The 25099-nt window shown below is 58.7% G+C and overlaps 2 protein-coding genes across 3 annotated transcripts in view; one reads left to right on the forward strand and one right to left on the reverse strand.

Moving 5' to 3' along the window:
- Window positions 1-20589, forward strand: part of LTBP2 (latent transforming growth factor beta binding protein 2) — an 89251-nt gene extending 68662 nt beyond the window's left edge. Inside the window, exons 18-36 of the mRNA XM_062181633.1 lie at window positions 3810-3929; window positions 8243-8362; window positions 9214-9336; window positions 9532-9657; window positions 9958-10083; window positions 10707-10829; window positions 10928-11053; window positions 11392-11514; window positions 12102-12233; window positions 12457-12582; window positions 13022-13165; window positions 13985-14176; window positions 14271-14354; window positions 15263-15391; window positions 15537-15674; window positions 15754-15921; window positions 16129-16410; window positions 17332-17481; window positions 17853-20589. Coding sequence (XP_062037617.1) covers window positions 3810-3929; window positions 8243-8362; window positions 9214-9336; window positions 9532-9657; window positions 9958-10083; window positions 10707-10829; window positions 10928-11053; window positions 11392-11514; window positions 12102-12233; window positions 12457-12582; window positions 13022-13165; window positions 13985-14176; window positions 14271-14354; window positions 15263-15391; window positions 15537-15674; window positions 15754-15921; window positions 16129-16410; window positions 17332-17481; window positions 17853-17998 — 2678 coding nt within the window. The 3' untranslated portion in view covers window positions 17999-20589. The remainder of the gene's footprint in view (window positions 1-3809; window positions 3930-8242; window positions 8363-9213; window positions 9337-9531; window positions 9658-9957; window positions 10084-10706; window positions 10830-10927; window positions 11054-11391; window positions 11515-12101; window positions 12234-12456; window positions 12583-13021; window positions 13166-13984; window positions 14177-14270; window positions 14355-15262; window positions 15392-15536; window positions 15675-15753; window positions 15922-16128; window positions 16411-17331; window positions 17482-17852) is intronic.
- ISCA2 (iron-sulfur cluster assembly 2) lies at window positions 313-24987 on the reverse strand. 2 transcript variants are annotated; one of them, XM_062181635.1, is made up of 5 exons: window positions 24878-24987; window positions 24572-24674; window positions 24367-24482; window positions 525-665; window positions 313-365 (listed from the first exon to the last, which is right to left on the reverse strand). In XM_062181635.1, the coding sequence occupies exons 1-4, from the start codon at window positions 24946-24948 to the stop codon at window positions 554-556; spliced, it is 402 nt and encodes a 133-aa protein (XP_062037619.1). In that variant the 5' UTR covers window positions 24949-24987; the 3' UTR covers window positions 313-365; window positions 525-553. The 2 variants fall into 2 exon arrangements, with proteins under 2 accessions (XP_062037619.1, XP_062037618.1); XM_062181634.1 differs by lacking the exons at window positions 313-365; window positions 525-665 and adding an exon at window positions 23463-23995.
- Between the last annotated feature and the right edge of the window lie 112 nt (window positions 24988-25099).

Consider the following 25099-nt stretch of genomic DNA (forward strand, 5'->3'; position numbering starts at 1 on the left):
AGGGGGCCCGGAGAGAAGCAGGGAGCAGGCGGCTTCTCCGGGCTCCAGCAGCCTGCATGTAGACCCAGCCTGGGGAGCCGGCCCTGGGCAAGCAATGGCCGCCGCAGGGATCAGTGTCACCAGCACTGGCCAGACAAGGGTTCTGCCCTGTGCCAGCCTGGGCGTCCAGATGTCTTGGCCAGCCCCGCCAGCTGGGGCAGAGGAGGTGGGGCTTGAGGTCGGCTGTGAGTGCCTCCCCCAGGGGGGCGTGGCTGCCGCTCACGCGTTCTCATCCAGGAGCACACGCATTTTCTGAACATTGCCATCTCAGAGTGATATTTTCAGTGACTTTATTTATTGTCTATCTTCTTTATGAATTCGCTGATCTGTATAATTAATACAAACCGTAACAAGTCATAAATTAGTACATACAGAAACAACTAATATAAACCATTTAAATATTTAAATATAAGCTATTTAAATATTTAAAATAAGAGGCACTTTCCTAGCGAGTTCATGCACTGGCCTTTAGGCGAGTGACTCACCTGGGAGTCGCTTGCTCCCGTCTCTTGCTTCAGTCTTGGTTGCTGCTTTGCCTTGCGGCTTTTCCCGAGTCCCTTGTGGAGTCCAGACGTGTGGCTGGATTCACGTCCTGCAGCTCTCCCGGTCGTCCTCTGTATGTTGACCTGATCCAGAAAAGCAATCCCTCACTTTGATGTGTTGAAACTCATGGCTTTGCCTTACTTCTTCGGGTTTGAGGGCTTTATTTAGGGAGTCTGCCCCTCCCTTTAGGATACAAAGATCTCCTATGCTGTTTTTTTTTTTTTAAAGATTTATTCATTTATTTGAAAGGCAGGGTAACAGAGAGAAAGAGAGGCAGAGACACAGAGAGAGAGAAAACATCCATCCAGTGGCTCACTCTCCAAATGTCCGCAACAGTTGGAGGTGGGCCAATCCGAAGCCAGAAGCTTCTTCTGGGTCTCTCGCATGGGTACAGGGACCCGAACACTTGGGCCATCTTCTGCTGCTTTCCCAGGCGCATCAGCAGGGAGCTGGATCAGAAGTAAAGCAGCAGAGACTTGAACCAGTGCCCATGTGGGATGCCAGCACTGCAGACGGTGGTTTAACCTGCTACGCCACAATGCTGGCCCACTTTTTTTTTTTTTTTTTTTTTTTTTTTTTTTCAAAATTCGATTTTTTGTTTGAAAGGCAGTTACAGGGACAGAATCTTCCATTCACTAATTTGCTCCCCAAAATGGCCGTGGTGGTCAGAGCTGGGCCAGGCCGAAGCCAGAAGCTTGGAACTCCATCCGGGTTTCCCACATGGGTGGCAGGGGTCATCTCCCACTCCCTTGCCAGGTGCACTAGTGGGGAGCTGGATGGAAAGTGGAGCAGCCAGACTCATGTGGGATGCCGGGCCATGTTGTAGGCGGCAGCTTAACCCGCTGTGCCCTGATGCCAGCCCCTCTCCTGCACTTTCTTCCCCTGAGACTATGGTTTGACCTTTTTATGCTTTAGTCCACCTGGAGCCCACGTTTGCGTGGCCGTGAAGAGCACAGTTTTTCCCACTCCCGTTTCCTTTTCCCCCATAGACTGAGTCCTAGCACCAGGCCCCACCGGTTCCCAACCAAAGCTCTGCCTCAGTTCCCTCTGGCCTTCCACTGGGGTCAGAGCTTTTCCAAACGAGGCCTAGTGGTTTCCAGATGGCCTGAACAGTAGTTGCACTGCAGGTTCGTGGGCCCACCCTGTCCTGCCAGGTCAGGATCTCGGGGTGTGGGCCTGGGAAGGCTCATGTCACCCCTTCTGCCGGTGACCCTGGTCTGTCCTGGAGGCTTCTGAAGTGCTGCAAACACTGTCCACGAACAAACGCTATTGCTGGAGTCCCTGATGCGCTCTCGCTGGGGCTCTGCGGGGAGTAGCGAGGTGAGGACACTGAGGTTCGGCGGGGAGAAGCAAACAAGGGAACCAACAGTTACGCTAAGGGCTGGGCTCAGGGAAGCCTGGGAAAGGGCAGATGGCCCAGAGGGAAGGGTCAGCCTCCCTGAGAGTGGAGGAGGAGGCAGCTGGGGGGTGGGAGGCAGAAGCTCTAAGGAGGTCCTGGAGGTGTGCAGGAGGCAAGAAGCGAGGTGGGAGAGGCAGGCGTGGCCAAGGCATGATGATCTCCATGCCTGGCTGAGCAGCGTGGACTTTGCAGGGCAGGCTTAGCGCTGGAGTCATGTCAGCAGCTGACATTGCTTCCGTGCTGATCTTAGGCCAGGTGGGCAGCGTGCCAAGCCTTTCACCCGGATTATCTCAGGGAATCGTCCCAAGGACTCCATGAGGCGTTTGAACCAGTGCTGGGGACAGGGGGCACCAGGGGGAGGGGCTGGGAGTGGCCTTAGATGCCTGGAGTTGATACACTGGGCCAGTCCTCAAAGGGGAGGAGGAAGCAGCTGCCCTCGAGGTGGGAAAGGTGCTCCAGGTGGAGGCATTTGTGGGAAGAAAGGCTTGGAGGCTGCTCCTGGGGGATGCTGCCATGGCCAAAGCCAGGCCAAGGAGCACAGGCAAATGAGAAATTACAGCAAGTCTGGGGCCGAGTGGTGAAGGCCTGTGAGCCAGGCTGTGGGGGGAGCAGGGGGCCCCAGAAGTGTAAGCAGAGGTCATGGTCATGGTCAGGGCTGGGTGTAGCGCCGCCATGGGGCACCAGTGTGCCTTGGGACAATGACATAACCACACTCTGCAGCTCCATAGCTGCCTGGCGTGCGGCCTCCCTCTGTCTGCTCTACTCCTAACCTTTAAGGAGGCCCCGGAGAAGGGCTGGCATTGTAGAGCGGCAGGTTCAGCTGCAGCCTGCGCCGCCAGCATCCCGTTTGGGCACCGGTTCAAGTCTTGGCTGCTCCACTTCTCATCCAGCTCTCTGCTAATGCTTCTGGGAAAGCAGCAGAAGATGGCGCAAGTGCTTGGGCCCCTGCACCCATGTGGGGGACCCAGAGGAAACTCCTGGCTCCTGGCTTCAGCCTGGTGCAGCCCAGCCATTGTAGCCATTTGGGGAGTAAACCAGCAGATGGAAGACTCTCTCTCTCTCTCTCTCTCTGACTCTTCCTTTCAAACAAATAAAATAAATCTTTATTTAAAAAAAAGGTCCTGGCTGGCGCCGCGGCTCAATAGGCTAATCCTCCGCCTAGCAGCGCCGGCACACCAGGTTCTAGTCCCGGTCAGGGAGCCGGATTCTGTCCCGGTTGCCCCTCTTCCAGGCCAGCTCTCTGCTGTGGCCAGGGAGTACAGTGGAGGATGGCCCAAGTGCTTGGGCCCTGCACCCCATGGGAGACCAGGAGAAGCACCTGGCTCCTGCCATCGGATCAGCGCGGTGCACCGGCCGCGGCGGCCATTGGAGGGTGAACCAACGGCAAAAAGGAAGACCTTTCTCTCTGTTTCTCTCTCTCTCTCGCTGTCCACTCTGCCTGTCAAAAATTTAAAAAAAAAAAAAAATTTTTAAAATTTTTTAAAAAAGGTCCTGAAGACAACCGTTGTAGCAGACCCAATGATGGGGACCCTGATGGCCTCCTGGATGGTGCTGTGTGGATTGCCACCCAGCCTCAATACCAGCTCTCCCGCCAGGTGGCAGAGACAGCTTCAAGGGCCTCCGTGTACCCAAATGTAGCCGTCCCTCCGAGAGAAAGGAAGTTAGGGCTAGCAGACCAGTGTCAGCCCTGGCTGAGAGCCCTCTCTGACCCTCCCGGCTCTGCAAGGAGCCTGCCCTGCCCTTGACCTCTGGAAAGGCTGCCCCAGGCCACCCCGCACCCCCACCCCCGGGGCCGGCTGCCACTCAGGACTTCTCTGTGTGTTCCCAGATGTGGACGAATGTGCGCAGCCCGGAGTGTGCAGCGGGGGGCAGTGCACCAACACGGAGGGCTCGTACCACTGCCAGTGTGCCCGGGGCTATGTCATGGTGAGGAAGGGGCACTGCCAAGGTAAGGAGCGGGCGGAAGACGGGCAGCCTGGGCCCCCCATGCCCTCCCCACCACTAGCTCCCTTCCTAGCCTGTCCGCTCCGGGCCCCTGAGGCTGAGCCCCTCTGATGGACAGCGGCATGTCTGCACGTAGCTTCATCTCCCTGTCTCCTGGGGACCTCTTCTCGGGTGGCAGAGGCAGAGTCTTGGCCTCGCTGAAGCTTGTTAGACCATGTGCTATGCCATGTCCTTAGCTGGCCAGGCACAGACGCCCATCAGCTCCCAGTCAGGGCTGGTTGGATGCACAATGTGTGAACGAGATCCCAGAATTCCCTCCTTCTCCCACACCCGGCCGGAGGGTGGCTGAGATGTTGCTAGCTGGTCTCCGCCCAGACCCTCTCCTCCACCCGCCTGGAGCTTGCCACTGTCACACCAGCTCCACCTCCGCCACCTGCCTGCCTGGGGTGTCGGATGCTTGCAGGAAGGCTAAGCCGTGTGCTCCTAAGCCAGGCTGAGCTGAGAGTGAATGAGGACCAAGCAAGGCTCTGTCTGGGAAAAGCCCTGTCCTGGGTCCGAGCCAAGGCTCAGACCCTGCCCCGCCACCCCACCACCACCACCTCCACCAGCCTCCAGCTTTCTCCCAGCCCGAACTTGCCTGGTCTCAGACTTAACATTCAGGCTTCTACGTGGTCAAAGCTTGAACCCTGGCCCTGGCCCTCATGAGCTCCCTGGAGACATTTCCTGGGAGAAGGGAGAGCGAAGCAGCCGCCACTTGGGGTGCTGGCTGCGCCCCAGCTGTCTGTGCAAGCTCCCCTGAGTGTCACAGCCACACTGTGTTAGACAGAAAAGCAAAAGGGCAGGAACTGAACCCAGAAAACACCAGAACATTCAAAATGCCAAATTCACCCCAACCAGTTGGGTTAAGGGCACAGCTCCGGTGCAGACAGGCCTGGGTCTGGCTCCTGTCTCCTGTCTGGAAATGGAAACCGTAAGGCCCATCTCAGAGGCTCTTGTGAGGACCGAGATACACGAGGGGCTCGCCCTGTCTCCGGGGTCCCTTCCCTGGCCCAGCAGGGCCCCCGGCCCCCACCCCCTCTCTGGATCGTCCCCTCCCGTCCCAGAGGAAAGGCTGCCCACACACACCACGCCTGAGAGGTCAGGCCGGTTCCTGGCCCAGGGCGGACCCCACGAGTCTGCTGAAAGAAAGAATGATGTAGGCGGCGCACGGCTCCAGGTTTCCATCGGTAACCGCAGGCCCGGCCCGGCACCCCCAGCCAGTCCACTTCCTCCCTCTTTCTTCTGTTTCCAGCCCAGAAACCGCGCTCTCCGCTGCAACCCAAAGTCCCTGGTGAAAGGCTGCAAGGTCTGGCCCAGGGCCCCGGCCACAGTCTCAATGGCATTTCCGTTGTCCTGAACTCCGGGTTCCCACGGACAGGGGTGGATCCCCCTGTAGACTGTCAGTGCCTTCCCTGTGCCCCACCCCCAGCCCACACTCCCATGAAGGCCAGAGGTACCCATGCCAGAGCTGCGCCCAGTCTGAGAACACGAGGACCCTCCCATGTCCAGCTGCCCCCTGGGGAGCCCATTGCCTGGGGGCCTGGGGGCCCTCTTCCTGAGAGGACCAAGGGTCCAGTTGTAGGCACCGTGGCCCACTCCTTGCCCAGCAAATGATGGTTGAGTGCCAGCCACAGCCACAGACATAACAGACACCTCCTGCCCCTGACAACCAGAGTACCAAAGCTTGCCAAAACATGCCATCCTATTAGACTAAAAGTCAAACTCCAGGCGTGGTCTTGAGGGTCCAGCCATTCAGATGCCACTGAGGAGGCCCACGCCCTGTCAGGGTGCCGCTCTGGGTGCCAGCTTCCTGCTGATGCACCCTGGGAGGCGGCGAGAGGCAGCTCAAGCCCCTGGGTCCCTGCCACTCATGTGGGAGACACAGACTGAGTTCCCGACTTCCGGTTTCCACCTGACCCAGCCCTAGCCAGTGCAGGTATTTGGAATGTGAACAGTGGCTAGATCTCTCTCTCTCTCTCTCCCCATGCCCTCTTCAAATGAATCACATAATAAATAAATAATTTTTTAAGTAAAATGAAATCCAAACCCTAGACTAGACAATCTCCGCTCCGTGATTGGCTCCAGTGTAGGCCCCAGGAGGCTGGAGGGAGGAGTCCCAGGGAATCTGCTGCTGCAATCTAGAACCTTCAGCTGGCTCCTTTGGGGGAACCACTGGGTCGCATCCGCTGCCATGCAGGGATCCTTTCCCTGCTCAAGTGGAGCTGAGGGCTGCTCTGCTCCTGGCCTCCCGCGCCCACCTGCCGCCAGACTGCACACATGTGGCCATCACAGAGGTGCCAGGATGGACTGGGTTCTGCTGCATCAACAGGCAAGCCCAGCCTTAGCCCGGCTAGGGTCTCATCAAGGCCTCGTGTCCAACACGGGTCAGCTGGGGGCTCTGCAGCTCCCTCCAGGACTCAGTTGAGGGAACAGCCAGTCTCTGGGATGTGGCCAGTTCCCTGGACAGAGGAGGGAGTAGTCTGGAGAGTGGAACACAATTAACAGGCTTGGTCCACAAATCACACACATCCTGCCTGCTCGCAGCTCATCGGGCAGCACTAGTCTCCCAGCCCCGCCTGACTACAAGGGACCAGGAGGCAGACGCCTGCCGTGGCCCAGAGCGTGGAGGGCTGGAACACTTCCTGCCCAGCGTTAGTGAGCATCCATGTCTCCTAGAGACGCAGCACGGGACACTCCCTGCACCGCCTCCAGGAGAGGTTGCCCAGCACAGGTGGGACAGGGCACTCGGGCCCTCTGCTCCTGCTACACCTGGTCTCCTTCCCGTGTTGCCTGGTCCCTACAGCAGCGGGGAAAGCCTGTGGTTTTCTCGGCATAGACTTATACTGCTTTCTTTTCACCTGCAAAGCCTCATAGCTCTGAAGCAGGAGTTGCCTGTCATTCCCAACACCTTTGCCCACGTGCTACAGAGAGCTCAGCCAAGGGCCAGCAGGCCAGGGTGCAGCCTGCTCTCGTCTGGGGGCAGGTGTCCTGGTCCTACTTCATTCTCTCTCTCAGGAACCCCTTAGAAAAATGTTTATTTCTGAAAGGCAGAGAGAGAGAGAGACAGAAACAGATAGAGATCTCCCGTCCACCGATTCACTCCCCCAAATACCCACAACAACCAGAGCTGGGCCAGGCTGAAATTCCCAAAGCCAAGGGTTCAATCCAGGTCTCCCACGTGGGTGGCAGGGACCCAATGACTTTTTGGACCATCACCTGCTGCCTCCTAGGGTGCACATTAGCAGGAAGTGGGCATTCCAACATGGGATGCAGGCATCCCCAGCCGCATCTTAACCACTGCCCCAAACGCCCGCCCCTAGAGCCCCTTAGGGAGTCCCACCCGGTGTCATCACAGCACCACAGGGACTGCTCTGGGCTCTCTGCAGAGATGAGCCTTGTCCACGTGTCCCCAAGATTGCCTCAGAGTCATGGGCGTTTCCCTGTAGACACTCACCCGAGTCACTGCCTGCAGGGGTGGCAGGGAGGGGCTCCCTCTTCTGGACCCTCAGGGTGGAGCTTGAGAGGATCCAGGTCCCAGAGGACCGACAGCTTTGATGTGTCCTGACTCTGCAGACCCTGCCACCTCCACTTCCTGCCCACGTCCTGCTCTTTAGTGACCTCTGCTGGCCTCAGCCCCCCGCAGGCAGGCTTAGCTCCGACCCTGCCTGACCAGCTGGTGCCCAGACTCATCCCTCGGCATCATGGGTGTGGGGAGACCTCCATAGCTCTCGGGCAGAAGGAGGGTCTGACTCCTGCCCAGCAGAGAAGCCTTTGGGCTGCACCGAGCTTCAGGGCTGGGCTTGGCCTGCATCCTCACTTCCTGTGCAGAGCAGCTCGTCTCTGCTCCCCGGCCCTCGGCGGGGATCGGAGCCCCAGGTAGCAGCCCCCACTGGCCACCGCAGCAGGCGTGTCCTATCCTGGTAGTGGTCCCTGCATGTAAAGGATCCGGAACTGACCCAGGGCGAGGTGGAGGCCCATCCCCATTGGCTCTCCCACCCTCCCACAGCTGGTGGTGACCACGGCCCCTTGCGCCCACCCAGGGAGTGTCTTCCTTTCTCACAAGTTCTTCCGTTCCTCTCTTTGGTCTGGGACAGTGGGTGGGAGGTGGAGTTGGGAACACAGGGAGACTCTCACTGTTTCCTACTCTTCATCTGTGCCGAAACTCACGTCCCCCCCCCCCCCCCCCAGCCAAGGGCAGGGTCAAGGATGTGCGTGGTCGCTGCCCGTGGGCTGGGGTTCCCAGGGACCGCCGCTGAGGGAGGGGCTGTTGTTTTGCAGATATTGACGAGTGCCGTCACCCTGGCACCTGCCCCGACGGGAGATGCGTCAACTCCCCCGGCTCCTACACTTGCCTGGCCTGTGAGGAGGGCTACAGGGGCCAGAGCGGGAGCTGTGTAGGTGAGGGCTGCCTGCCAGGGGACAGGGGAGGGGGCTCGGGGAGGGCGAGGCGGGCTGTGCTCCGTGATCCGGCTGGATTCCCAGAGGGCACCGGGCATGAGATGGGTGTGCTCCGGGAACTGGGGCTCTGCCCGCTGAGTCAGCCAGTTTGGGGGGGGGGGGCTCTTCTGCCACATCCGCTCTGGAGCTGGAGTCCAAGCTCCCGCGGGGTGGGGCAGGGTGAGGAGCCGGTGGTGAGAGCCGGCAGCCGGTCCCTCCGCGGTCCTGGGGCCGTGGGGGCTTCGCTCCTCTGCTCGTCACAGCAGCATCGAGACGGCACCCCGCGCTGAGCGGGGGCTGCGTGAGTGGCAGGAGGGGTGTTCCCTCAGCCCCCACAGGAAGAGGCTTCAGGATGCTGGGAGGGCCTGAGTCTTGAATGGATTCTTTGAGGCTCTGCAGAGGGCAGATGTTTCCCAGGCCCCGGGGACAGCCACAGCCACCCCGGCACTGCTGGCTTCTGGTCACGCTGCCCGCCCACCTGCTGAAGCTGGGTTAGGGCTGCGGACATGCACTGGGTGGTTGGCAGGTAGGAGGCCAGCGGGGCTCAGACCCACACTGAGATGGGTCAGGGACCTGGAAGGCCCAGTCCGAGTGTCCTCAGCTGGCCAAACCAGCCCCAGGGCTGAGCGACCCTGTCCCCCTTTCTAGAACACTTTGGGGGGGGGGTGCTCCATGTTGTGGGACAGAGCTGAAGTGAGCACTGGGGTGCACTGCGGAGCCGGGCCTCGTGGCCTGCACAGGTGGACGCTGATTCCCAGGCCTGGGCCTGAGACGCTCTAAGCCAGCCCGCCGGCGTGGGCTTCTCCCCACAGATGTGAACGAGTGTCTGACCCCCGGGCTGTGTGCCCATGGAAAGTGCATCAACCTGGAAGGCTCCTTCAGATGCTCCTGTGAGCAGGGCTATGAGGCCACCTCCGACGAGAAGGGCTGCCAAGGTACAAAGACGCCCCAGGCCCCTTCCTGCACAGACAAACCTGGCCCACGCCCCTTCCCCTCGGCACACGCCCCCAGCCCCGTCCGTGCCCAGCCCTGCAACCTTAGCCACGCTGAGCCCCCTCCTCCCCTGGGCCCCTGCCCGCCTGTCAGCCGCTGGCTGTCCTGGTACGTCTGTCCCCGACGGCCTGTTTCAGACGTGGACGAGTGTGCCAGCCGAGCCTCGTGCCCCACGGGCCTCTGCCTCAATACCCAGGGCTCCTTCACCTGCTTGGCCTGCGAGAGTGGGTACTGGCTGAATGAAGACGGCACCGCCTGCGAAGGTACCCTGAGGAGGGTGGGCTGGGGCTGGGCGCAGGGCCCAGAGCGTGTGGGCCTTCTTACCTGCACCCGCCCTGAGAATTCTGTTTGTCCTCAGCTCTGGGCTGACACTGAGGGGTTCCAGGTTAGGCCAAGGACCCATAATGCCCAAGAGGGAAGATGAGGGCAGAGCTGCTCCTGGAGCATCCTAGGGATGGGGCACGAAGGGGGAGGGGCTGCCCCTCACCAGGGGCCACAGAAGTGCGGCGAGGCCTTGCTGGTCCCTCGCGGTCACTGGCAATGATGGCCCTCTCTCTGCCCAGACCTGGACGAGTGCAGCTTCCCAGGGATGTGCCCCACGGGGGTCTGCACCAACACGGTGGGCTCCTTCTCCTGCAAGGACTGCGATGCTGGTTACCATCCCAGCCCCCTGGGCCGCACCTGCGAGGGTAAGAGCCCCCCAGGGGCAGGGGGAGCACAGCGGGGATGCAGGGGGCTGGCCCTTCACTCTTGGAGAAGGGAGTGAGCAGGGTGCCCCTCCCACCCCCGACCTGGGGACAGAAACCAGAAAGGTGGCTGCAGGTCTGGGTGCAGTGGGGGCGTGGAACACCGCGCCACCGAGGGGCCCTGGTCTCCAGCAGCTGCCTGGGCCTCATCCTGACCCTACGAGACCAGACTCCAGAGGGGCCCTGGGAATCTGTTGTCTGACGAGCGCCCCGAGTGTTCCTTCCCAGGGTGGGTGGCAGGACCTTATTCTGGAGAACGCTGGCCGGTCCCGAGCAATCTGTAGCCAACTTCCAGCACAGGGTCTCTGTGTCAGTTTCCGGGTTTATTTCGTACTTGTTTTCCCCTGGCTTCTCTGTGAACTCCAAGCCTTTGCAGACATGATGCGGTCAGAGGGTCCTGGCCACCCCAGGCCGAGGGTCCCGGGTGTTGTGTGGGCAGAGCTGGAGAAGCCCTGCGAGAGGCAGGGGAGCTGCCGGGGCCCGGGCAGGTGACAGGGCCCCGAGAAACCTGCCCTTGGGTGCTGCTGCCATTGGTGGCCTCCCTCCCTCCCCCACGTGGCCTGTAGATGTGGATGAGTGCGAAGACGCCCAGAGCATCTGCCTAGGAGGCGAGTGCAGGAACACGGAGGGCTCCTATCAGTGCCTGTGTCCCCAGGGCTTCCAGCTGGCCAATGGCACCGTGTGTGAGGGTGAGCGGCCCAGGTCTCCCCACTGGGGTCGGGGCGGGGGCAGCGAGGATGGGAGGACACACACATCCGGGACACCCACTGCCCGCCCTCTCCCACAGATGTGGACGAGTGCCGTGAGGAGGAGCACTGTGCGCCCCATGGCGAGTGCCTCAACAGCCCCGGGGCCTTCTTCTGCCTCTGTGCGCCTGGCTTTGCCAGCACCGAGGGAGGCACCAGCTGCCAGGGTGAGCGTGTCCAGTGGCCGGCCAGAGGGGCCCTGGAGGCCGTGTCCAGAGCTCATGTTAACACCAATCCTGGAGTATGCTCATGCGCCTCCTCCCGACTCCACTCCTATGGATGAGAAGATGGGAGGTGGGGGTGTGCGGAGGGAGCCAGCAAGCGGGCCAGGAAGGGACCCAGGATCTTTCCTGGGGGCTCTCACCCTTTGCTCCCCAGCTCCAGGGCCCCTCCCTGCAGCCCAGCCTCTGGCTTCCAGCCCTTTCCTACCCTAAGCCACTCCCCAGCTCTGCTGTGGGCTACCCGGGCCCCACAGCGGGGCCGCTGATGGCCATCTGTGTTCCAGACGTGGACGAATGTGCAGGCGCAGACCTGTGTCCGAGAGGGCGCTGTGTCAACACGGATGGCTCCTTCAGCTGCCTGTGTGAGCCTGGCTTCCGGCCCTCCCCCGACAGTGGGCAGTGCATGGGTAAGGGCTCCAGGGGAGGTGCGCACCTGCACCCCTGCCTGCTCCTCTGCTCGCTGTGACCAGGAAGCAAGTGCTGGCCACAGATGGCTCATCCGGGGGCGAGTGCATTTGCTGAGCCTCTGCAGGCTCAAGGATGGTCTCAGGATGACAAAATGAAGACGATCTTACTTGTGCCGGCAGAGCTCATAATGTAGCTGTAAAGGCCAACATTTACTAATGCCTGCTACGTTCAGTGGCTTTTGCTGGGACAGTCATAGACCCCTTGAACTTAAACCAGGCAGATAGGAAGATGCTCTCTGTAATACAGTGCAGGCCTCCTGTAAAGAAGTGGACGTACTGGCTGTGGGGGACTGGGGGAGGGGAGAGGGGAAGGAGTGTTCCTGAAGGCTAGGAGCTCAATGCTTCCTAAACAGCATATAGTTCCCCTAGATGCCTACCCCTGCTGGCTCAGCAGACGGTACCAGGGTCCTGGTGTGCTGGGGTGGAGCTCAGCACTGGACCCTGGAGGCTGTGGGACATGACCTTGTACAGCCGGGGGCAGAGCAGTGACCTGGCCGCCTCTGTCCCTTCTCATGCTCCGAGGACAGATATCAATGAGTGTGATGAGCACGAAGAGCCAGTGTGCAAGGCTGGGAAGTGTGAGAACAGCCTTGGCTCCTTCCGCTGCGTCCTGAGCTGCCAGCCCGGCTTCCACAGGGCCCCGACCGGAGACTGCATTGGTGAGTTGGGGACACCCTGAGCACGTGGCAGGTGCAGCTGTCCAAAGTGTGCGCACTTGTACCCGACAGAGCCAACGCCCAAATGGGAGGGGCATGTTGGGGTTTCTCTAACCCGGTTTTTGGAGGCTGCATTTGCAGGCCTTGGTGTTGAGAAACCACATAAGAAATCATTGGCCGTGACTGGGGAGGGCCGTGGGGTGCTCACACACCCTCTGTCCCACAGACATAGACGAGTGCGCCAATGACACCCTGTGTGGCAGTCACGGCTTCTGTGACAACACCGACGGCTCCTTCCGCTGCCTCTGTGACCAGGGCTTCGAGACCTCGCCCTCAGGCTCGGACTGCATTGGTGAGAAGCCTGCGGGCTACCCTGGGTCTGGGCAAGGGCAGGCTGGGGCCTTCAGCTCTGCCATTCTTGCCTGTCCTGGATGGGGGCCACAGCAGGTCTCCACAGAGTGGCCAAGGGCCAGCTTAGCCAGGGTAGCTTGGCCACACTCTGCCAGCCGAGGATAAGCCCACGAAGGCAGGTGGGCCCCTCCCCAGAGGCCGATGTCTGGAACGTGCAGGGGCAGCCCTTCCTCGTGTCCCACTTTTGGGGCCCTCCTCTGCGTCACCTCTCTGCCTCCGCAGGCCCTCTGTGCATAGCTTCCCTCTTCCCGCTAATTCATCCCCGCTTCTGCTCTCACCCTAAGACCTGGCCTGTTTCCTTTGGGGGGACGAGGGCTGGAGTCAGGGCCAGGGCTGGGCTGCCCTTTCCCCACCACTGAGCCCGTCCTCACGCCTGGCAGACGTGAACGAGTGTGAGCTCATGCTGGCCGTGTGTGGGGCCGCGCTCTGCGAGAACGTGGAGGGCTCCTTCCTGTGCCTCTGCGCCAGTGACCTGGAGGAGTACGACGCCCAGGAGGGGCACTGCCGCCCGCGGGGGGCTGCAGGTGAGGCCTGGGACCCTCAACACGGTGCCCAGCGACATCTGCCGTATGGTGCACAGAGTTCAGCCACTCCTGCAGCCTCCAGCCATGGGAGCACCTGGGCCCAGGCCTGGGGCCATGTGGAGAGGTGCAGGGGAGGGGAGGAGTGAGGAGGGGCAGTGAGTCTGAGCATCGCCACATGTCACGACAGAGGGGTCATCTGCTCCAGGCCAGGTGAGGTTCCGAAGGCTACGGGGCTCCGACGACCCTAGAGAAAGCTCAGGAAACCGCTGCCTCAGGGTCGGGGCGGGGGGGTCCCTGAGAGCTGATGGAGCTCTGCAGGGATGCTGACTCCGTCCAGGCCCTGCGAGTCGCCCAGCTGAGGGCGGGCTCCACCTGGACTAAGCTGGACTCTCCCCCTCCCATCCTGACTCCGCCCTAGAGCCGCCACCCAAGCTGGGCTAGGACTCAGCTTGCTGCGCTGATGGGGAAGAGGGGCCCTAGAACAGGGAGCTGGAGGTGCTGGGCTGTCCGTGAAGCAGAATGGGTCGGAGGATGGACAGCCTGTACAGCACACACCCCAGGCTAGGGCCCCCACGACTAGGCAGGCAGGCAGGCGGGGTGCTGGGCCCGAAGGAGCTCGGTGCAAATCCAGCTCCCTAGTGTGTAGCTGCGTGGCTGTGGCGCCATGAAGCTCTCTGTGGTAATTCTAGCGCCCACCTCCTGGGCTGTTGAGACTTCCGCAACGTTTTGTATACTGTAGTGCAATTTGCTTAAGTGATCATTTCCAGAAATAAATTCACAGGCTGAGTCCGTGCCTCTGAGGGCATCTGTCACACGCAGGTCAGCACATCCCCGAGGCCCCGACAGGGCACCACCCCGCAGGCCCCATCCGCATGGCATGCTACTCCGGGCAGGACGGCCACCCAGCCTGCTCCAACCTCCTGGGCCGGAACACCACGCAGGCCGAGTGCTGCTGCACCCAGGGCACGGGCTGGGGAGACACCTGTGACCCCTGCCCGTCCGAGGACTCGGGTAAGGCTGGCTCTGTGGGTGACGCTCAAAGGAGGCGGGAGAGGGGGAGGGGCAGAGCCCTTCGCGCTCTGAGTTCCGATGCTTCCCTCCACAGCGGACTTCAGCAAGCTGTGCCCTAGTGGGAGAGGCTACATCCCTGTGGAAGAGGCCTGGACGTTTGGGGAGACCATGTACACAGGTAACCATCCTCCACTCCTCCCAAACACCACGTGCCTGAGTGGGCCCTCCAGGAGGTCCTGGGTGGTTCCACACCCAGCCTGGGCCCCCATGTCACTTCTTGGAGATTTTATTTACCAATTTCTGTTTAAAGATGCATTTCTTTATTTGAAAGGCAAAGTGACAGAGAGAGAGAGAGAGAGACAGACAGACAGACAGAAAAAGAGGGATCCACTGTCACTCCCCAAATGGCTACAATAGCCAGGGCTGAGCCAGGCTAAAGCCAGAAACCAGGAACTCCATCTGGGTCTCCCATGTGGGTGCAGGGCCCCAAGTACTTGGGCCATCTTCCAGCACATTAGCAGGGAGCTGGATCAGAAGTGGAGCAGCCAGGACTCGAACCGGCGCCCATATGGCGTGCTGGCATCACAGGCCGCAACTTAGCACAGCACACGACAGTGCCAGCCCCCGCTGCGGAGCTTTAACCAGAAGCCCAGACCCTAGATGCTCACCCCCATCTTCTGCTCCCCCAAGGCCTACCCTTCAAGAACAAACCACGACGCCCTGCCCAGCCCCCACCCCCAGCCCCGTGTGAGCACAAGGGCAGAGGCAGGCCCTGCTCAGGAAGGCAGAGCCCATACGCCCACTGCAGGGGCCAGGTACCAAGGCCCGAAGCCAGCCTTGAGAGGGACACAGCAACCCAAGGTGGCCCCCCTCCAGTGCCACTGAGGGCTAGGCACTATTTCCGGCACTTACACGAATGTCTTACCATTTGTAATGCTCCTGTCGACTGTGAGAGGTTAAGTCGTCTCATCAGCATTTTGGGGTAGACAGAGGCAAGGTCCCTAACCAGTCAGAGGCAGAGCTGGGATCCCAGCTCCTGCCTCCCAGTGCTTCCTGGCAGCCTTCACCCCAGCGCTGCCTCCACAGACGCCAACGAGTGTGTGATGTTCGGGTCCGCCCTCTGTCCCAACGGCCGCTGCCTCAACACGGTGCCCGGCTACATCTGCCTGTGTGACCCTGGCTACCACTATGACGCCTCCCGCAGGAAGTGCCAGGGTGAGGACCCACGCCACCTCCCCCAGCCCCTTGCCCCTGGTGAGGGTCCTCCAGGCTGGGCCCGTCTTCATGGTCAGTGCCAGGAAAACCCCCTACCCTGAGCCTGAGCGGGACCCACACCTCCTGCCCCCCATGCCCCACCCAGATCACGACGAGTGTGGGGACGTAGCCTGCGAGGATGGCGAGTGTGTGAACACGGAAGGCTCCTTCCACTGCTTCTGCAGCCCGCCCCTCACCCTGGACCTGAGCGGGCAGCGCTGCGTGAACAGCACGGGCGGCCTGGGTGAGCCAGCTGGGGCGGCGGGGAGGCGGGCACAGGCCTGGGCTGGGGGCTCATGCGCCTCCGTGCTCTGTGCCCACAGAGGACCTCCTGGACCACGACATCCACATGGACATCTGCTGGAACAAAGTCACCAACGACGTGTGCAGCCAGCCCCTGCGCGGCCGCCACACCACCTACACGGAGTGCTGCTGCCAGGACGGCGAGGCCTGGAGCCGGCAGTGCGCTCTGTGCCCCCCCAGGAGCTCTGGTTGGGGGGGAGCACCCCGACTGGGAAGGGAGGAGTAGGGCAGCCAGAGCAGAACCCCTGCCTTCCACCCCTATTTGGGAACAAAGGGTGGGGGAGGGAAGGGCCCGCCCCCCAGAACCCGCATGTCCCCTCTTGCCCAGGGGAGTCAGCCACCAGGCTTCTGGGAGCAGAAATTGCAGCCCAGCCCCGTCTCCTCCTCCTTGACAGAGGTCTATGCTCAGCTGTGCAACGTGGCCCGGATCGAGGCGGAGCGGGAGGCTGGGGTCCATTTCCGGCCAGGCTATGAGTACGGCCCTGGCCTCGACGACCTGCACTACGGCCTCTATGGCCCAGACACAGCCCCCTTCTACAACTACCTGGGCCTCGAGGACGCCATCCCTGAGCCCCGCTTCCCCAACGCGGCCAGCCACCCAGGAGACCGCACCCCAGTCCTGGAGGCTCCGCTGCAGCCCTCAGAGCTCCAGCCCCGCTACGTGGCCAGCCAGTCAGGTCTGTGTTGATGCAAAGGTGGGAGGAAGTGGGCTGAAGCTATTCCCTTCCTTCTCCCCCCTCACCCTCCACCGCCTGCCAAGCACCCTGCCAGCAGGAGGGTGGGGGGGCAGGGAGGGGAAAGACGCACCTTGCCAGGTGTCCCTGCTCCAGACGCCTGCATCACACACTGACAGCTCCCTGGGGTGAACTAGCAGAGGGACACTAAGAGGCCAGGGTGCTGTCCCAGCTTCAGGAGCTTCCCCTGGGAGGCGAGGAGGAGAGGAGGCGCGTCCAGTCTGGCCTGGTCTGGTCTTCTCTCCAGCACCACTCAGAGGATGCAGAATAACCCGCCCGCTCCAGAGAAACCCACACTCCAGCTCGGAGCCGACCCTGGGGAGCAAGGCTCTCCAGTGCTGTTAGAGGCCCACTGTGGGGACTTTGACGGGGACAATCCCAGCACTCGGGCCCTGGGTTCTCAGGAGGAAGTCTGGCTGGCCCCAGGGCAGTGGGCATGGCACAGCCACCCTGACACTGCCATGGGGGTGGGAGGTGCCCAGAAAGAGGGCCAGGCACATCTGGTACAAGTTTGGCTTAGTGTTGGGGGAGGCCCCTCTGCTGTCCATGTCTCCCCCCCCCAAAAAAAAACAATGCAGATTCAAACAAAACTCCCCATCACCACTCAGTGCAGCCAATACAGAGAAACACTGAACCGGCCGGGATCCTGGCACTGTGACAGGGACTCCCCACCTGCCTGGTACCCTCACTGAGGGTGCAGCCTGCTCCACCCTGAAATGACCCAAGGTGACCCATCCCACCCTGAGTTCTCTGCAGTAGGCCCTGGTGTTGGAGGGGAGGGTTCCAGCACTGGGAGTGATCAGAGTCTGGGGGCATGGCCAGCAGTGCACAGCTCCCTTTCTCCTGTCTCCCCCCTACCCCCAGAGCCCCAGGCGGGCTTCGAAGGGCTTCAGGCTGAGGAGTGTGGCATCCTGAACGGCTGTGAGAACGGCCGCTGTGTGCGCGTTCGGGAAGGCTACACCTGCGACTGCTTTGAGGGCTTCCAGCTGGATGCGGCGCACATGGCCTGCGTGGGTAAGCTTGGATGCATGGACTTGTCCCCCTGGCCCACTGCCCAGGGAGATGACTCAACTTAGGACGGCTGGGAAAGCCACTGCTGCCCCCTAGTGGGGCTGCCCGGCTTCACAACAGCAGGTAAAGCCACAAAAGAGGATGCTAATACTGGGCTTGGACGGAGGTTCCTGCACAGAACCAGGGCAGGGGCCGGACAGCACAGTCAGGCGCCCTTGAGCTCGCTGCCCCTGCTTTCTGTCCTTGATTTGAGGCAGTGATGTCAGCCTCTGGCCGTCCCACCTAGGATTCCACTGCAGGGCACAGCCAAGGGCTCAGTGACCAGAGGGGCGGGGCCCATCACTCCAGTGCTCTCCTCCTTCCCTTCCTCGCAGACGTGAATGAGTGTGACGACCTGAACGGGCCTGCTGCGCTCTGTGGCCACGGCCACTGCGAGAACACAGAGGGCTCCTACCGCTGCCACTGCTCCCCAGGTTACGTGGCTGAGGCAGGCCCCCCACACTGCGCTGCCAAGGAGTAGCAGTGAGGGGCCCGTGTGGGCAGCTACAGGTCGGGGCCCCGAGGAAGCTTTCCCAGCTGGGACGACACTGTGATGTCAGGCCAGGGCCCAGCAGCCCATCTCCCAGCCAGGCTCGCCAGCTTTCTTCTCTCCCAGCCTGGGCTCTGGCTGCGTGCTTCCATCACTGCCTCCCTGCTGCCGCCGTGCCCTGCTTGGCTCAAACACCACTTCAGCTTCAGCCACTGGCCACGAGGCCCGAGCACCACCTGTCCTGGCCCTGTTCCGGGATGCTTACCAAAGGATGGCCCTCATCCACTGCAAGTTGTGGAGATGTGCAAGGACCTGTGGCCTCACGCTGTAGACATCTCCGCCCAGCCATGATCCGGGTACCACATGGGTGGTCCCACAGCTGCCGTGGGACGGTCCTTCAGAATCAACAGGACAAGAAGGGTCTGGGGACGTCTGAGGGCTGACTCCAATGTCCCCGCCCAAGGATCATCACCACCACTCAGCCAGTCTGGGCGAGGTCCTGCCACCTCTCCTTCCTGTAGCTGGTTCTGTGTCGCAGAGAGACAGAGGATCCCCTCGTCTCAGGACAACTGGTATTAGCTTGCTGAGCCTAAGGGACACAGATGAAGACGAGCAAGAGCCTGAGGAAGCTGTGCGAGGCAAGGGGAGGAGACAAGAAACAGAGAGCCAGGACTTCGTACAGGCCTGAAGAGACTCGGTCGCTTCAGGTAAACATTCAAAATCCACGCAGGAACAGCCCGCGTGCCCAGCAGCCAGGGCTACTGCAAGCCGGTACCCATCTCCAAAGACCGCTATCAAACACACACTGCCTCCTACAGGAAACCAGTCTTCCGGGCTCTCCCTCCGTGAACACCGGCTTGATGTGCTGACGATAAAAAGGTCTATTTTCTGGCACGGCTGGGTTCAGGGGAAGCCACATTTCCAGCGCTGCTTGCCCCCTCGGAACGTGGCCGGCTGGTGTCCCTCTCCATTCACAAGCGGAGACCACTCCCCGCCTAGGCTAGCCGGGAGCTCAGAACCATGGTGGAATAAACAAGTGCACAGCTGGGCTCTCTTGGTCTCGTGTTCACTTTACGTTAGGCCACTTCTCTTGTATGTACTACGTTGGCTACGTCTCAGTGTTAGAGACGAGGCTGGCCCGCCCTGTGCTGGCCCTGCCTGCTGATGGCCTGTGATGGGTTCCACCAGGGAGGGATCTCTGCTGTTGCAAGCCGGGAAGCTCTCACGACATCGCTCTGATGACTGGCAAAGTAGATGGACGAGGCCTGTGTGACTGGGGACAAAGAGACGACTACGACTGCCACTCTCTCCTAATGTGTCCTGTCCTGCCTGCTGCTCTGATCATCAGCCATCAGATAATAACTTATTGAACGCCTGCCGTGCGCCGTACACTATGCCGAGTGCTGTACAGAAATTCCCTCACTTATGCAACAATCCTACTGTTCTCATTCCCAGTGTACAGGTGAGGCAACCAAGGCCCAGAAGCCTTGAATAATTTGCCCTAGGTCATTATCTGTGTTGAAATGTTCTCAGTAGACAAAAATAAATGGCTCTTAAACACATTAACTACTATTTCATTCCTAATAAAAGACATGCAACATGAAACCACACTGAGATCATCTGTTTTAATTGTGAGATTAGTTTGTGGAGATTCCTGGATGGTAGCATCCAGGCAAACAGGCACCCACCGCAGCTGGCACAAGAAACTGCACCTCCGAGGAGGGCGCCGGAGCACGGTCTTTCAAAACCGTGAACACACTACTCTTCATTCCGTAATCCTTCTAGGAATCTTGACCTTCAGATGTATTCTCATCAACTGTGACATAACATGTAGGTTACTTATTACAGCATCAGTTCCAATAGTGAGAGATTAGAAACACTTCATGGCCATTAAGCCTTTAAAGAAAAGTGACTTTCAATGCCTCGTTAAGAAAACTATCCAAAATAGACCACGGGAGAGAGGGAGGGAGGGGTTCGAGTGTCACAGTGTGCAACATGTCACTGTGTACTTGTCTCAAGAAAGGGGCAGAAGTGGACAGCTGCTGCCTCCCTCCTGCTGCTCCGCCCACACCTGGCGCTCAGAGGACTTCTCACCCGTGCCCAGACGCACCCTGCTGACGCTGTGCCCTCAAGAGTGCTCCCACTGACGCCCCACAAACCCTCCACCCTCCCCTTCCTGTCACCGACGTCCCACAAAACCCTCCCCTCCCCTTCCTGTCTCTCCAGAAACCGCACGCGTCCACACACACTTCCTACCGCAAACACCACGGGTCACTCTGTGCTTACACACCATGCCCTGCCTCGTTCTGCGCCTACACTTCACTGATGGGTATCGGGAATGTGTGTCAACAGTCCCGAGCCGGTTCCCATTTGTCCTGTCTTTTGCTATCATAAAGGCGGTAATGCACATTCTTGTGTGTGTTATTTCACATTCTACCTGTCGCATAAATTCCTAGGAGCAGTGGTGGTTTTGAGGGAGGGTTAATAGGGTGGCTAGGTACAGGACTTGCAGATTTCACTGTATCCCTGTTTTATTCGTTTGTTTTTTAAATGTGTACCATATATATTACCTATTCAAAAAAAATAAAGTATTTCAAAAACACGGCTACTTGCCAGACTGCTTAAATGCTTTCCCCTCTATATTTATATATTTGTTTCAGTATAATTTACAATTAAGGCCAAGTGATAATTATTCCAAAATTTCTTAAGTCAAACTTCCATTAAACAGCCCTGTGGCATTTTTGTGAAGAATGGAAAATAGGGATTTTAAAAAGGCAATCCTATGGTGGGGCCAGCACTAAGGCATAGCGGATAGAGCTGTTGCCTGCAGTGCCGGCATCCCATATGGGCGCCGGTTCTAGTCCCGGCTGCTCCACTTCTGATCCAGCTCTCTTATGCCCCAGGAAAGCAGTAGATGGTCCAGGTCCTTGGGCCCCTGCACCCGAGTGGGAGACCTGGAAGAAGTTCTAGGCTGCTAGCTTTGGGTCGGCGCAGCTCCGGCTGTTGCGGCCAATTGGGGAGTGAACCAACGGATAGAAGGCTTCTCTCTCTCTCTCTGCCTCTCTGTAATTCTGCCTTTCAAGTAAAATAAATAAATCTTAAAAAAAAAAAAAAAGTTAAAGGCAATTCTGCAACAAATTGGACTGTGACAACTTCTCTTCCAAGTAACGGGAAGGGTGCAGGCGTCTGGCAGGGCAGGTCAGTCTCCGCTGGGACACCAACATCCTGTGCCACCGTGCTCCTGGTCCCCGAGGTCTGCTTTCCCCTCTAACCACAGCAGGTTTTCTTCTCTAAGTCCTACATTTTCCCACACTGGTAATGAAAGTGCCTAAGTTTCTGTCTCAGATACTCTGTTTTTAAACTCTATTTCCTGTTTTGTTTTTTTAGTAAATTGTCTTACTAAATGACCCAAATCTCAATCTAGTCCAGTAATTCAAGTTTTTGCTGTGTTAAAAACTTCTAGGTACCAGAGCAAAAGATTAACCAATAATTCTTCCAGAATCAACCCGGTGGTGGTTTCCCCAGCATTGATATTAGTAAGTCACTGGTGGTGGTAGACTATTTTTCAGCTGCTTGGCCACACAGCTCTTGGCCCCACGCTGCAATTTTATCATTTCAAGCTGGGCAGCCTATTTAAGTACCACATCTAGCCAAGTACTTTAAAATTCACCCTGTGTCAGCGTGCCTGGTCTGAGTCCTGGCTCTGCTTCCGATCTGGCTTCCTGATGATGTACGTCACAAGGGCCAGCGCTCCTGCCATTCCCGTGTAAGACCCAGACTGAGCTCCAGGTTCCCGGCTTCAGCCTGATCCAGCCCTAGCTCTTGTGGGCATTCGGGGAATGAATCAGCATGAATATGCAAATAAAAATAAAATTCACCAAAACTTATGGTTTAAAAGCTTTTCTTTCAGTGACCCTGAAGTAGGGTTGCCTGATATAGCAACAATACAGGATAGGAGCCAGCGCTGCGAAGTAGCGGATAAAGCCACCGCCTGCGGTGCAGGCATCCCATATGGGCACCAGTTTGAGTCCTGGCTGCTCCACTTCCGATCCATCTCTCTGCTATGGCCTGAGAAAGCAATAGAAGGTGGCCCAAGTACTTGGGCTGCTGCACCTGCGTGGGAGACTAGGAAGCAGCTCCTGGCTCCTGGCTTCAGATCAGCCCAGCTTCAGCCATTGCAAACATTTGGGGACTGAACCAGTGGAGGGAAGACTTTCTCTCTCTCTCTGTAACTCTGCCTTTCAAATAAATACATAATCTTAAAAAAAAAAAAAAAAAAAAAAAACAATGCCAGAGGCCGGCATTATGGCAGTGAGTTCAACCACAGCTTGGGACACACACATCCCAGTTAAAGTCCTTGCATCTCCACTTCATTCCAGCTCCCTGCTAATGAACACTGGGATGCAGCAGAAGCAGAAGGCCTCAAGTACCCGGGCCCTGCCATGCGTGTGGGGAGTTTGGGGTATTTGGCTGTGGTCTGGCCCAGCCCTGGTTGTTGCAGGCATTTGGGGAGTGAACCAGTGGATGGAAGCTCACTCTCTCTGTTGCTCTCATGAAAACATTTTTAAAAAATATATAGGATGGGGCCGGTGCTGTGACGTAGTGGGCTAACCCTCTGCCTATGGTATGGGCGCCAGTTCAAATCCTGGCTACTCCTCTTCTGATCCAGCTCTCTGCGATGGCCTGTGAAAGCAGTAGAAGATGGCCCAACTGTTTGGGCCCCTGCGCCCACGTGGGAGACCTGGAAGAAGCTCCTGGCTCCTGGCTTCTGATCAGCTCAGCTCTGGCCATTGCAGCCATCTGAGGCATGAACCAGCGGATGGAAGACCTTTCTTTCTGCCTCTCCTTCTCTCTGTAACTCTACCTCTCAAATAAATAAGTCTTTAAAAAAAAAAAAATATATATATATATATATAGAGAGAGAGAGAGAGAGAGAGAAGGAAGATGTCCAATTAAATTAGAATTTCAGATAAATAATTTAGTATGTTTTGTGCACTGAGGCATACCCAAACTAACCAAAATTACTTGTTTATTTGAAATTCAAATTTAATGGGCATCCTGCATTTCATCTGGTAACCCAATCTAAAAAAAGGTCCCTATGTATCTATTATCTATACCAACCAAGGAACCACTTACTGCCATGTAGAAACCAGAGTCAGTTTACATAAGTGAATTAGCATATCCTAAAAATAGTCAGTTGCTGAACCTTGACAAGTCTTTATGAGTATACAGTAGGGAGTTGGTCCAAGTGTCCTGGGTGATGAGCTCTTGGTTTTGACTCCTGGAGCAGAGTAAAATGCACCTGCCCTGCCCCATCAAACGGGAAGTGCAGAATGGGGCACATCTCTGAAGGAAGAGAACATTTCATTTGTTTTTCTCACCCTGTCTAGCCTAGCAACTGGTGTTCAAGCTGCCCAACCTAGGACCATAATCCAAAACACACGAAAATGAGGCCTTTCTTTAAAAGGAGGTTTTTATACATAGCTATACACATATGTACAAGCAGCTTTGAGGCCCAGAGAAGTGCTTCCAAATGCTGGAGTCTTGGACAGTCTATCCATTATACTTTAAACCACTATTGTACTGGGGATGGAGGGGGGCGGGGGTGGAATTAAGCCAAGAGTAAAAGCTCCCATTCTGAAATAACAGTGGCAAAACACACAACACTCTTGGATCCTGCATCCAGGGAAATAAAACTGGAAGAGGGACATGATTAGAAGGCTACCTCCAGAATTCTACCAACCCAGGCTCCTCCATCGGCACTGCGCCTCGGGGCCACCGACACAGCGCCTCGGGGGCCCCCGACGGTCCCATCACAGTTTGACAGAGAAGGACGACCCACAGGAACAGCCCTGCTGCGCCTGAGGGTTGTTCAACACTTGGAACGAGCTCCGGATCAGTTCTTGGCTGAAGTCCACCTGGGCCCCTTTCACGAAGGCCAGGCTATCAGAGTCAACCACCACTCTGGCTCCACCCTGCTCAAAAACCCTGCAAAGACAGCAGGAAGCCGTGAAGGAGCTTCCCCCAGGGGTGCAGCCCAGGGGTGCAGGCACCACCTCCCTCCAACAGGGGCTGATTTTCTTAGGAACGCTGGGAAGTGCTCAGGGACTGCAGCCTGGACTGTAGCCCGGCCTGTCAGGCTACTGTGGACCTGGGCGGGCCCATTTCCCCCCCCCCTATAAATCAGCTACACTGAATCAAGACCAACATTTTTTTTGCATCCTCACTGTGTGAGAAGGGCGGCGCTAACCACCCTTAGGAAACTCTTCAAAAACAACGCAAACCCTTTACGCTCGGAGCCAGAGTGCACCTTGAACTGGACACACTTCTGTCCCTCCCGCACGTCCCCTTCTCCTTGCCTGTCGTCGGGGTTGATGACCGTGTCCAGCGAAAACTTGTACTGGAATCCGGAGCATCCTCCTCCCTCCACCTCCAGCCGGAGGAATTCTGACCCTTCGGTGATTTCCAGGAGCCTCTGAAATTCAGGAACCGGGATGGCAAACGCCGGCCAGCGGACGGAGAGCGCAGGTGCGGGGCGGTCTCGGCGTCGGGCGACCCCCTTACCTGGACGCAGCTGTCCGTGAGTCGGATCTGCCCCTCGCCGGCCTCGGGACCGGAGGACGACGCTTCCCGACGCGCCTGAAGTCCCGGAGAGGCCGCCACGAGCCTGCGGCGCAAGGGAGGAAGACGAGTCCGGGAACAGAAGGACGCCTGGCGACCCCCGCTGAGGCCGCTTCACGCCAAGCCCCGAGACCCCCACCTGCACGGCCTCACGCCACACCCTCGCTTCCCCCTCCGGCCTCAGTTTCCCCTTTCCCCCGGAGGCGCCAGACCTAACGTCTACTCCAAGCGCCCTTCTAGCCTTAGTACCTGCCCCTCGGCCAGCGGGCGACAGCTTTCAACGCCGACGCTGTGAGGGACAACATGCGGGCAGCCGCCATCTTGCCCCCAAGAACCCCGCCCCTCGCACCGCCTTTATCACCGCCTTCGCCCGAGTCTCGGAGGCGGGGAGAATACGCCGGAGGGTGGAGCCTCGCTGATTCCCCGCCCCCCGAGCGTGCCTATTGGGCTATACAGGAGAAGACGGGGTTT

This window comes from Lepus europaeus, chromosome 22 (assembly GCF_033115175.1).
Source record: "Lepus europaeus isolate LE1 chromosome 22, mLepTim1.pri, whole genome shotgun sequence".
In the NCBI taxonomy this organism is placed as follows: Eukaryota; Metazoa; Chordata; class Mammalia; order Lagomorpha; family Leporidae; genus Lepus; species Lepus europaeus.